Consider the following 12,749-nt stretch of genomic DNA (forward strand, 5'->3'; position numbering starts at 1 on the left):
ACACCAAACACAACCTAACAAGTGTGTTTGATGCAAAGAATAAGCGCTAATTACAAGTATTATTCTTATATTTGATTGTTCGAAAATATTTCTATCAAAAACAAGAAAATAATTTCCCCTCACTTTTAAACGTAAGTCATTTTCCTCTACAACTATTTTAATTTAACTTCAACTCACAACTTCAACTCACATTTAAACATTAATCGGTCATTGGAAGAAGAATTAGGATATATTATGGGAAAATCAAACCTCCATCAAAGAGAAGCAAATGAAAGGCTTTCATAAAAATTCTCGTAGAATCGAGAATGAAGTTTTCATTCTGTACATGATTATCATCAATCCTAAATACTCAAAGATTTGATCAAGACACTATTAGATTCCCTAAACACTATTTGAAAAGTATAATTTATTTTTCAAGAATATTTTTGACCAAACACACATAGTACTTTACCATTGACTTTGGCCAAAAATTTAACATGATCAAATAGACGAAATTTCTTCATTCTTAATCAAAATCTCAATTAAAAAATTTACAATTGAAAGCGCTTTTATATGAGAAATGAATTATTTAGCGTGAAACTAATGTTAATTGAATTTCAATACAGTATCGGAGATGAATAAAAAAAAAAGAGTAGTAGTACTCTAATAATTATTGACTTAAAAGTCATAGATTTTCATAGATTTTTCAACTTGATTCACCCCATCTTCCCATTTCAATGGAGCATTTTTTGTTTTTTGCTTTGTTCTTCTTCACCCTCTTCATTGGGCTTGTTACCCTTCTCTCTCTCTCACACACACACAGTGTACTCTCTTTCTCTCTCTAAAACCCATCATTGGATCTGAGTTCCCAAAGCTAACCCATCTCCCCAACTGATATTGTTTACATACTCAAAAACTCCCATTTTCGTTTTCACTCTTTATTGGTCACTTTCAGTCACACAGAGATATATATTAGTCCATTTGACGAAGTGGGTGTGCAAGATTTGGCCATTAAAGTTACTGTCGAACTGAGTTGTGAGCTGGATCTCAGTATTCTTGGAGGGGGTTGAGGTGATTTGGGGGAATTTTCCTACACACCCACAAGCTACCATTTTTGTTTTTACTCTTTACTGATCACTTTTAGTCAATTTGATGAAATGGGTGTTGAAGATTTGAACATTTAAAGCTACATTGAGCTGAGTTGTGAGGTGGATCTTAGTATATTTGGAGGGGGGCAGGTGAGGTGATTTTGGTGGCATTTTCATGGGAATGCCTCCACTTGGAGGAGAAGAATGAGCAAAGCAAGAGAAGGAGAAGACAAGAACGAGTGCTTTCACGATTCTCTTGATCGTTTGCTTTCATCTGCAAACACTTCGTGTTCCTCTTCTTCTTCGCCTTCTGAAGACGAAGGAGAGGAAGGTAGAGATTGTATTTCAAATTGGGGTTTCCCCAATTATGCAATGGGAGTTTCGAATAACTATGATGTGTGGATCTCTGAACCTTCCTCTATTGAAGAACGCCGACTACGGCTTTTTCGTCAAATGGGTATCAGCCGTGGTGCTGGCAGATCGGTTTCATCAGTTCATTTGAAGTGTCAAGCTGTTTGTGCTGAAGGTATACCTAATTGTAGTAGTTCCCAAGCTAGTAGTGGTAAGTGTAGTGTTTCTGGGAACGTTCCATCAAAATTGAATGGCGATTCCAATTGCAATAGTTCTTCAGTTCATAAAAGTAGTGATATTCTTTGTGTTAATTCTATTTCCTCGTCAACAGTATCTGTCAATGTAGCCAATGGTGGTGAATGTATAGTTGTAAATAATGATGGAAACTCAGGTCAAAGTCGCGGTGATGATCAATTACATGAGGACAATGGATCTGCATTGACGATTAGAGCTGATTCCAGGGACAATGAGAGCTGTAATTTGATGCCGGTAGTGGAGAATGGTGAAGTTGAGGATGATTCAGAATCAAATAGAGATGTTGAAATTGAGGAGAGTGCGTGCACGATAAAGAATCTCGATAATGGAAAGGAATTTGTGGTTAATGAAGTGAGGGAGGATGGGATGTGGAACAAGCTTAAGGAGGTCAGTACAGGAAAGCAGTTGACTATCGAAGAATTTGATGTGTGTGTTGGAACTTCACCAATTGTTCAAGAATTGATGAGAAGACAGAATGTGGAAGATGGGAATAATAATAATTTGGATTGTAATACAAACGGGATTGGTGGGACTGGTCCTAAGAATAAAAAGAGGGGAAGCTGGCTGAAGAGCATTAGAAATGTGGCTAACTCGGTGACAGGTCATAAGGAACGTCGGAGTAGTGATGAGAGGGATACGTCTTCTGAAAAGGGTGGTCGAAGGTCAAGCTCTGCCACAGATGATAGTCAGGATGCTTCCCCTCATGGACCTGAAAGAGTTAGGGTGAGGCAGTATGGTAAGTCCAGCAAAGAACTTACAGCTCTTTATAAGAGCCTAGAGATACAGGCACACACTGGGTCTATTTGGACCATACAATTTAGTTTGGATGGAAAATATCTTGCTAGTGCTGGTGAGGACCGCGTCATACATGTTAGGGAGGTTACATCATCAGAGAGAAAGGGTGATCTATTGCTGGATAAACCAGAAGATGGGAATTTGAATCTATTGCTTTCGGCAAATGCTTCTCCCGAGCCAACTACTATGTCACCAAATTTTGATGTCCACTTGGAGAAGAAACGAAGAGGAAGGTCATCTGTTAGTCGAAAATCAATGGGCTTTGACCATATTTTGGTTCCTGAGACAGTTTTTGCTCTTTCAGAAAAGCCCATCTGTTCATTTGAGGGCCATTTGGATGATGTGCTTGATCTCTCATGGTCCAAGTCTCAGGTTAGCTGGAATTTTCGTAATTTTTATCTTAATATCTAATTGCTTGAGCTTAATATTTATCCTTCTTAAATTTAGTATAGAATAATAATTTTGGCCTGAATAAAATAGAATGAATTAGAGTACACGATGCTTTCTGTTTCTTTGAATATCTAGTAACAAACTTAGAAGAACCCTGTGAGTGAATTTTTAATATGTGATATTAACACTAGTCATTTGTTCTTTTGTTCAAATGCAACAAAGCTGATTTTTTTGGTTAGTTCTCAGACTGTTATTTATTAATGGAAGCTTTGCCACCTCAAGGTTAATTGACTAAGACTTTCAGTGTTGCAAACTACTTGCTAATGTCTCTCAAGTTGCTGGAGAATTCACTGGGTGAGTTTTACACTAAATAATAGATTTGGTTGTTATGGTGAGCCCAGTTTGCTGAGGTAGGTGAAGTGGCACTTTCACGGTTTATGGGAGTATGAATCATAGAGTTACTTTTATGTGTAAGTACACAGCGAGGAAATGAATTGATGAAAGATATAATCTTTTGTAACATGAGAGGATGCCAAGTCTGACATTGGTACCACTCTATCACAGTTCCTTATAGATGCTGAAGATAATGTATTGGTGTCATTTGTAGAAAACCATATTTTGTGTAGTCTCTCTACTTTTTTGTATACTACTTGTACACGAGAGTTTTTCCAATAAAATTGTTTCTAGTAAAATAATAAAATAACATACTAAAGATTCTAAAAGAATTGAGCTTAGTAAACCAACAGTCTGGTTGTCCTTTTTAACACTGTGCTAGTTCCCCCTACTTATTGTTTTGTTTGTTATTACTGGAACAAATGCCCTACAAGTCATAGAAAATAGGCTGATGATAGCAGAGTTTTAATTCTATATGACTCTTTCATGCTTCTGCAGTCTTGTTCTTCTCTGTTGCCTAGGATTGATGCAGCTTTTAGACTTACCTAAAATAAAAAATAAAAAAATGATGCAGCTTTTAGTTGGATTGTTCATTATAATCTGGCAGATTTAAGTTGTTACAATCACCAGCTTCTATGTCATTCTTCGTTTCTAGTATATTTTCAGGATACAGTTTTATGGTCCTAGATGCTGGATAATACCTGTTACATCAGATAATAATCTCACACAAATTTCGGCTGATCTTTGCAAAATACTGATGAGTGGTAACCTAGTAAGAAAGTAGGTGACTTGGGAGTTGTCAATCTAATGAGCACACAACAACTATCTCCTGATGAAGTGACTATGGAAATTTTGCAATAAGGAGGAGGCACTGTGGAGGCAGGTGAATATAGAGAAAGAACAAGATGAAAAATTGTTGGATCACAGTAACACCAAATCACTTGTACGGAGTTGGGAATTCAAAATATATCAGAAACTTATGGAATATGTTCTCAGAACGCATTTATATTAAAAAAAAGGTGATACTAGAAAACTTTATTTTGGAAAGAAAGATGGTTAGGACCTTCATCAAGAAAGAAAGTTGGTGAGGACATATATCCCTCAAAGATCAGTTCCCTACCATTTTCAGTGTAGTAAATGATCACAATACCACAGGAAAAGATTACTGGAGTAGCCCTTAGAAGGTGGAATGATTAAGAAATGGAGGATGAAAGAAAAAGTAAGGATGACGATTTCTCAGTAAAGTCTGGGTAAATTGAGTTTATTGTCTCAAAGTAGACAGCAAGAATAAGTATGGCTATGGAAATATGGAGTAACAAAGTACCTTACAAAGTAGAGTGTTTTTCATGGCTCGTGGCTAGAGAGGCTTTCTTGACCTAACAAACTTCAAAGAAGTGATCAAAGAAGATTATGCAGATGCGAATAATTATTCATCTGTAGAATCACAAACTAGATAATGCTACATGTTTTTGAATTTGGTTGAAGTCAAATAATGCATGACAGAATCTCCTGAGATCTACTACATTGCTGGAATAGAAGAGGACTACAAAAAGGCATCAAAAAGTTGTGGAGCACTATTCTGGTGGCCACATGGTGGATTGTGTAGAAGGAAAGAAATTATGGATTTCTTGAAGGCGAAAGGGAAAAAAATTGTACCTTAAAGCATAGATGTTTAGCTCTTTTAACCTTTTGATGTAACCATGAAAATGTACAGGAAGTAGATAGGATATGGTTAATTTCCTTTGTTCTTTTTACATGCAGCTAGTATACTAAGATACATATTGCTTGGGTTGTATCATTGCACTTGCTGGGTGATTATCTCTTATAAAATTTCATTAAATTTTCAGAAAAAAACACTGACGAATGGTAACCCCTGAGAAATTCTCCTCTATCTTCAAAAATTTGTGTCCGGATACGCAATAAGTTCCTATATTAAGCAACAACAGCGTACCCAGTGTAATCCCACAAGTGGGGTCTGGGGAGGGTAGAGTGTACCCAAACCTTACCCCTACCTCTATTAAACAAGTGAGCACTACTTTTGTGATGATCTTTTCTACATCTCGTTAACATCTGTCTTCGTCCCACTTTCCTTTACCAGCAATTGCTCTCATCATCAATGGACAAAACAGTGCGGCTTTGGGATTTGTCTAGCAAAACTTGTTTGAAGATCTTCTCACACAGTGACTATGGTATGTGTACCTTAATTCTTATATGTTCACCTTCACCTCTACTTCCCAGGCCAGTTTTAGAGTTTAATGTTTCTTCGGTAGTAAGATTCTGTGGACAGGAAGAGCTATGTAGTGTATGGCCTAGAAATTAGTATGTTAATAGATGAATACGTTTTTATAAGCATCGTGTCCGGGCCAGCTTGTGCGCACCTCGACTAATTCCATCGGGGTACCTACTACCTCCCACCAACACAAGTATCGGATAACTCTATCCACCAACTTGGATAAATGGGAAGAAATCACCTCATGTTTTTGCCTTCAAGTGAGATTTGAACCTGAGACCTCATGATTATCAACTCACTTCATTGACTACTAGGCCACACCCTTGTGTGCATTAGTTGATGATAGATGAATACATAGATAAGAGCTTTTTCACTAATTGGCTGATCACAATGTTTTCTTGATTTCCTTGCCTTGATTCAGTAACCTGCATCCAGTTTAACCCTGTTGATGATAGATACTTCATCAGTGGCTCCCTAGATGCAAAGGTTCGCATATGGAGCATTCCTGAGCGGCAAGTTGTTGATTGGAATGATCTGCATGAGATGGTCACTGCTGCTTGCTACACACCAGATGGTCAGGTGAGAGTCTGCTAAACATAGAGCTCGCTTTGATGTTGTGCCATTCCTATTGAGAGGTGAAAACCAAATGTCCTTGATCTGCATATTTCACAGTTAAGTTTCTAATGCGTTTTTGTTTCTTCTTTTTCAAGGGGGCACTTGTTGGGTCATACAAGGGAAACTGTCATTTGTACAACATATTAGGTTTGATTTATTGTGCCTTTCCTGTCTCTCTTATTCCCTTCTGTAGAGGAAAGTTATGTACTTGCACGTGTTGATAATTTATGCTTCTCTCTTTCAGATAACAAATTGCAGCAAAAAGCTCAAATCAATCTGCAGAATAAGAAGAAGAGGACTCACCAAAGGAAAATTACTGGTTTCCAGGTACAGTAATTTTGACTGATTGCTGATGTTGGAGCTTAGCTGTGCTAGGTCAGATATGCCTCCTTTATTGTCCCAGATGCAGTTATTCCAAGACGCGAAGTACTTCTGTTGTACTAACGAGATACTGTGCATGTGTTATGTATGTGCATATTCTTAACTAACTTTTAACTGTTTACTGCTGTTACATTCTCATAGGCAAAGTAAATAATTTGTCAAGGTTTTTTTCAAGCTAAATAAAGAACAAAAATATTAAATAATGAGTAAAAAATAGGAAGTAGGGTACGCAGACAAATAGGTGTTTGCACTTCCTAGTGGTGTAGATTAGGAGCTAAATTCTTCCCCAGAGAGCGAGAAAAGTGAGACGGCAAAAAGTGATCATTCATCGCTAAAACCCTTTATCATACTATTCAATTCATAATCCAATTTTACTTGTCTCAGTTATTGATGTAAAGTTGAAGTTATGCTAAGAATTTGGACTTCGTGAGTATAGAACTGAGTCTCACATACATATTGCATACAGAGATATTGAAAAGTAAAGGAAAAAGTTAACTTTGGGACAATCCAAAATAGGAAGTAGGGCAAAATTTGTAATGGATGAAGCAATCCAAGTAAATTTGTGTCCTTACCTTGTGAGTTAATTAGTAACTTATATTTCTTAATGAACAGTTTGTGCCAGGAAGTATGTCACAAGTGCTTATAACATCTGCAGACTCAAGAATTCGGGTTGTTGATGGTGCTGATCTTTTTCACAAGTTCAAAGGTATATTAACTGCTATATAAACATATGAAGCTTGTAGGTAGCATTGATATTGCTTTGTCAGAACTAATTAAAGCTTCAAATTTGGTCGACTTGACCTCTAGAATATGATAAACCTAAGCTGGAGTTGTTTGTCTTTTTCCAGAATTTGATTTCACTGATTCCTTTTCTTCCTGGATAAAGATGGACACAATTTTTATGTTGTGAGCCACTTTGAAATAAGTTCCTTTGACAAAGTTCCTGGTACCTGTGTTGGTGAGAGGTAGCAAGTGTTGAGAATATAATTATCTAATAAAAGTGTGTTCTCTAAGATGGTCACACACTTCATGACCATCTTCAACAAGTACCCCATGGAGTTAGTTGAGGTGCGTGTAAGCTGGCCCAGACACCATGGTTACAAGAGAAAAGAGTTTCTTTCTTTAAGTAATTTGCCTGCCCTGGGATTCTACTGATAAATGAAGCCATGCACCAGCTTTTGGTTTATAGTGGCTGTTGGCCTCTCAACAGATCGTCTTTCTGAGAATGGTAACATTTTATAAACAGAAGCACGAAGTTTCTGCCAAGTTTCATGCAAATCAGTTCTTTTACGTCACTGTAGGAAACTGAGGAAATCTAACATCCCATCTGATGTATTAACATCTTCTAGTCTACCAAAAAAAGGCAAAAAAGAATTTACATCTATATTTTCATTGTATGTATACTTTCATATTTGCTTTCAAACATCATTTTCCTTTCCTTCCAACACCCACCATATGCAAGAAGGAATGGTCTCCCAGACTCTTTTTTCTCCTTCCCAATGCCCTTACCAGTCCAACAGTCCCGTAGCTGTTTGATATATCTAGACATCACCCAGCTAACTAGTGAAATGTTGTAAAACAGATTCCACTTGAGTTGTGAAGCTACAATGCAAATATAGATGATTAAGATCCTCATTCTTTTCACACAGTAGACATACTGCAAATAGTTATGCCCCTTACCTGAAATGACTGTTGTGTAAGAACTGCTTCGTATGTGACAGTCCAACAAAAATACACCATCTTGTATGGTCCCTGGACCTCCATATTTGCGATCAAGCCACAAGCTGTGATTCTGTTCTGATGTAGTGGAGGTCATAGGAACTTGTAACTATTGACTGAGAAAGTACCTTTACTTTATGGAACCCATATGTCAGGTTCCATTTCCTGAAATCTGAAACTTTCCAACAATTGGATGAATTGTTTGAACTTATCCACTTCCCAGTCATTACGATTTCTCTTGAACTTAGCTCCCAAAAGTGATAGGTCTACATTGTTGGCCTTTCACACAATTGTTTTGTTTACTAAAATCTCAAGTTGTTTACAATTTAGTTTAATGTTCAGTTGCTTTGTTTGTTCTCATTTTATCCGCTGCACCAATTTGATCTTGAGTTTGTTATCTTGTGGGATTACACTGGATATGTTTTGGTTTTCATGGTCTTGTGAGAGGTTGGCTATTGATTGTTTCAGGAGAGGTAGAAGTAGGCCGAAGAACTATTGGAGAGGGGTGATTAGACAGGACATGGCGCAACTTTAGCTTACTAAGGACACGAGCTTAGATAGGAGATTGTGGGGGACACGGATTAGGGTAGAAGGTTAATAGGTAGTTGAGTGTAGTCTTGTTTTGTCCTTCCATACTAGTAGTTGTAGTATTACTCTTGTAGGTTCTTGTTCCTTTGATTTGTATTACTATATATATGTTGTCCCATGTAATTCAATTATCGTATTATTTTTTTGTTGTTATGGTTCCTTTATAGTATGCTTTGTGTAGTTTTTTGTCTTGGTTTCTTCACTCATGTTATTTTCTTTAGCCGAGGGTCTATTGGTAACAACCTCTCTGCCTCCCAAGGAGAAATCAATACCCTAATTCCTTATATTACGAAGATATTCCTAACTTTGCTAAACTATAGTGATAACATGCTGTATAATGAAGCTTCTGTTGCCTCACAATGAATTAAGTGTTTAATTGAAGATGAATGGAAATTTTTACACTCGTTTGTTTTGAGGGAATTCTCCTGCATTGAAGGATGTTGTTCAGGCTCGGTCTTTAACTTGTTGGGTTCTCCATTTCTGCCAAAAATATAGATCCTTTAAAGTGTGACCTTATTTGCTTTTAGTGGTTTGAATGTCAAACAGTTGGTTGCCAATTCTGTGAACTTGAATAGACATCTATTTTACTGTTACTATGTCAAAAAATAAAATAGATATCTAATTGAGTTGACCAAAAAGATACTCGATGCTTTTAGAATTAGTTGGTTGACCCTCGAAATTTGTTATACTTATCCCTGATAAACATAAATTGAATTATCTGGAGCATTTAGTTGTGAACATGAGTTTCCTTTTTTTTTTTTGATAATGTTTGAGCTAGCTTGTACACAACTCGACTGTTTTACTTGGACCAACATACTCCTATAGACAAGTGTTGAGTTAAGTATGTCCATGCAACTGGAGAAAAAATCATCTGTTTTTTTAAATCTCAGCTAGGATACGTATTTTAGTGTTATACCAGTTTCATTGATCGCTTGGTCATACGCTTGTGCAGAATATGCAGTTGTAAACACGAGTAGCGAGTGACTAAAGTAGTGTTTTAAATATTTCACAGGAGTAGCACATGGCTATATTCACTTCTTTCACCTTCTGATGGGACTTGAGTTAACTTTTCAAAACTACACATTACTGATATTGTTTGGGCACATCATTGCATTTATTGTTGTTCAAATAATCAGTGAATGTGAAAGAGAGAAGCATATATGGGATGTTCTCAATGATGAATAGATCTTTAATAATTGGCATCTTAATAATTCATTGAGATCCTTGAGAATTCAGTACCCCTTTCTTTTTAGATATTTTGGATAAGGTTTTGCATTCAGTTCTCTTCATTCTTTCTTCTTCTCTTTCTGAAAAAGAAGTGCTTATTCTGTTACAGTCACCATAGCTTAGTAGTCTAGTCCTTTTCTCGTGGTCTATTGCACCCTTTTAGTCATTTACTCATTGAGTGCCAACATGCTCCTTTAAACTGCATAGAGAGAGATGAATAAAGGTGAGGTTTCTTTTTTCCTGCTTTGAGTTGGAACAACTAAGAAAACAAGCTAATTTAGAAGTTGGTGGTATTCGGGCCAACTTGCGCACACCTGGTACCTGCTACTTCCACTATCTTTGGTAACTCTGCCCACAAGGGTTTAGGCTTGAGAAGAATCACCTAGTGTTTTTTACCTCCATTGGGATTCGAACCTGAACCTCGTGGTTCTCGTCCCACTTCATTGACCACAGGTACAATCATAGTATGAATATATTAGATTGTTATTTTGTGCTGCTAATTGTCTTTTCCACTGTTCACTGCATAGACTTGTTGTGTGCCTTGGAATTTTTAGCTATTTAGGAATTGTCATGTATTACTATTGTGTACAATTTTCAGTTTTTGTTTCATGTACTCTTCCTATTCATTGAGTTAGCTCCAACTATGATAGGTTTCCGCAATACGAGTAGGCAAATCTCAGCATCTATGACAGCTGATGGTAGATATGTGGTCTGTGCTAGTGAGGATTCACATGTCTATATCTGGAAACACGAAAGTCACTCTCGACCAAGCAGAAATAAAGGTGTTACTGTTACACAGTCTTATGAGCATTTTCATTCTCAAGATGTTTCAGTGGCCATTCCTTGGCCTGGTATGTTGGATACTTGGAGATATCATACTTCATCTTCCGGGGAACAAAGTGGTCATGATGGTCTTGACGAAGTCTCCACTGCTAACCATCCACCTTCACCTGTTGAAGAGATTGACAACGAGTGCTCGCCATTGACTTCTGGCTGTGGTAACAGTCCTCTTCATGGAACCATATCTAGTGCCACAAACAACTACTTTTTTGATAGAATCTCAGCAACATGGCCCGAGGAAAAACTTCTCTTAGCTACTAAATATCGTAGTCCTCGAGTGAGTACAGATGCTAGTATCGACTTCTCCAATGGCTTAACTCAAACAAAGTTCTGCTGGGGTTTGGTCATTGTAACTGCAAGCCACCGAGGGGAGATCAGGACTTTCCAAAATTTTGGCTTACCAATCCGGATTTAAGGTGCCAACAAGGTCTAAGTCTCCGGAGTGTTTGTCGAGATGCCACAGTACACAGCTACAGCCAAGCTACCAAGTTTGTACAGATAGATTTGTAATATAAGTGATTTTTTTCTTTCTTTTGTATCAAAACTTAGATAAGGAATTGTGAAGAGGGGGAAAAGATCTATAATGATACAAGGATAGTATGATGAAAAGGGAAAAAAAAGAAGGTAGAAAAGGGATAGTTTGTTTTCTGTAATCAGCAATTGTAGAGATGGAAATCTTGTAATTTCATTGAGTTGAACAAAATTCTTTGAAAATTCATTCAAACTTCAAGTAGTATTTCTACACATTAGTAGATGAAGAAAATGTATGTGTAATGGTTTCTTCAACATTTATATGTAATTGTTCCTAGTTTCTTCATAAAGTGGGTATGGTGGGATGATGGAATTTTTCCGCCCTTAATGAGAGCCGAGTGTGAATTTCCGTGATAAACTTACTCCCTCTGTCACATATTAGTTGTCATGTTTTCCTCTCAAGCTCTTTAAGAAGTTGAATTAGTAGGATTTTCACTAGTTTATCCTTTTTAAACTCCTTCTGAAGTAATTAATATTGTTTTCTCTAAAAAGGAATTAATTTTAAGGATGATTTTTTTTATTACTTAAAAAAGGTAATTTGTTCCATCTTGATTTTGTAAATTGACAAATATTTTGGGATAAAATATTTTAGTAATGTTAAAATTTTTTTTGGTTACTTTATGATATAACCAACATTAGACTTTTCGAAACCGTTTTAGTCATCTCGGTTCTCTTTGGTTTTGGTACGATTTGGTTAATTTTTGATTTTTTAAACGTTATCCAATGAATATCACAATCGATAAAATTTGATAGAATCAAACACCCAAAAGTTACGATAGCAAAGAATGAAAATGCAAAAACACCTATTTTCTTATAATTGAAAATACAAAGCAAATATTGGGGAAATTTCACCTCAAAGTCTAGTAGTCTACATCTAACTAACTTAACTTGTTGTAGCAGCGACAATAGGTCTTATTTATGATTTCTAAAAATGCGTAAAGAGGAAAGTGAACAATTAATATAAGATGGAGAAAGTATCACATCGGCTGAGTGAACATGATCATTAATGATCTCAATAAATAGATCTTGAGTCATTTTCAGGAGATATTTTACATTTACATTCTCACCTCTAAAACAAAGCGGTTAAATAAATGATTACTTGTTAATCTAACATAACATTTGATGGTACTTAAAACGCACTTAATCATGACCGACCATCATATTGTAACAAATAAAATAAGCTTAATGCTAAAAAATAAAAGGACTAGCTCAAGGTTTTGGTGTATTAGTCAGAATGCAACACGTGATATGTGAATTATACACACTTTACACATTCAACTGGTCCTCGAGAATTTCTCGATTTAAAAATAATCTTAGATTTTTTTTTTATCCAAAGATATGGGACACATTAAAACCCATACCTAATG

At 36.4% G+C, this 12,749-nt stretch overlaps 1 protein-coding gene across 1 annotated transcript; it reads left to right on the plus strand.

Moving 5' to 3' along the window:
* Window positions 1–699: 699 nt before the first annotated feature.
* LOC125864661 (uncharacterized) lies at window positions 700–11,584 on the plus strand. The gene is made up of 7 exons (XM_049544687.1): window positions 700–2,840; window positions 5,350–5,440; window positions 5,903–6,060; window positions 6,192–6,243; window positions 6,341–6,423; window positions 7,090–7,183; window positions 10,662–11,584. Exons 1-7 carry the CDS (start codon window positions 1,272–1,274, stop codon window positions 11,264–11,266), a joined length of 2,652 nt encoding a protein of 883 aa, XP_049400644.1. The 5' UTR covers window positions 700–1,271; the 3' UTR covers window positions 11,267–11,584.
* Window positions 11,585–12,749: the final 1,165 nt, after the last annotated feature.

The sequence above is a fragment of the Solanum stenotomum genome, chromosome 5 (assembly GCF_019186545.1).
Source record: "Solanum stenotomum isolate F172 chromosome 5, ASM1918654v1, whole genome shotgun sequence".
Taxonomy (NCBI): domain Eukaryota; kingdom Viridiplantae; phylum Streptophyta; class Magnoliopsida; order Solanales; family Solanaceae; genus Solanum; species Solanum stenotomum.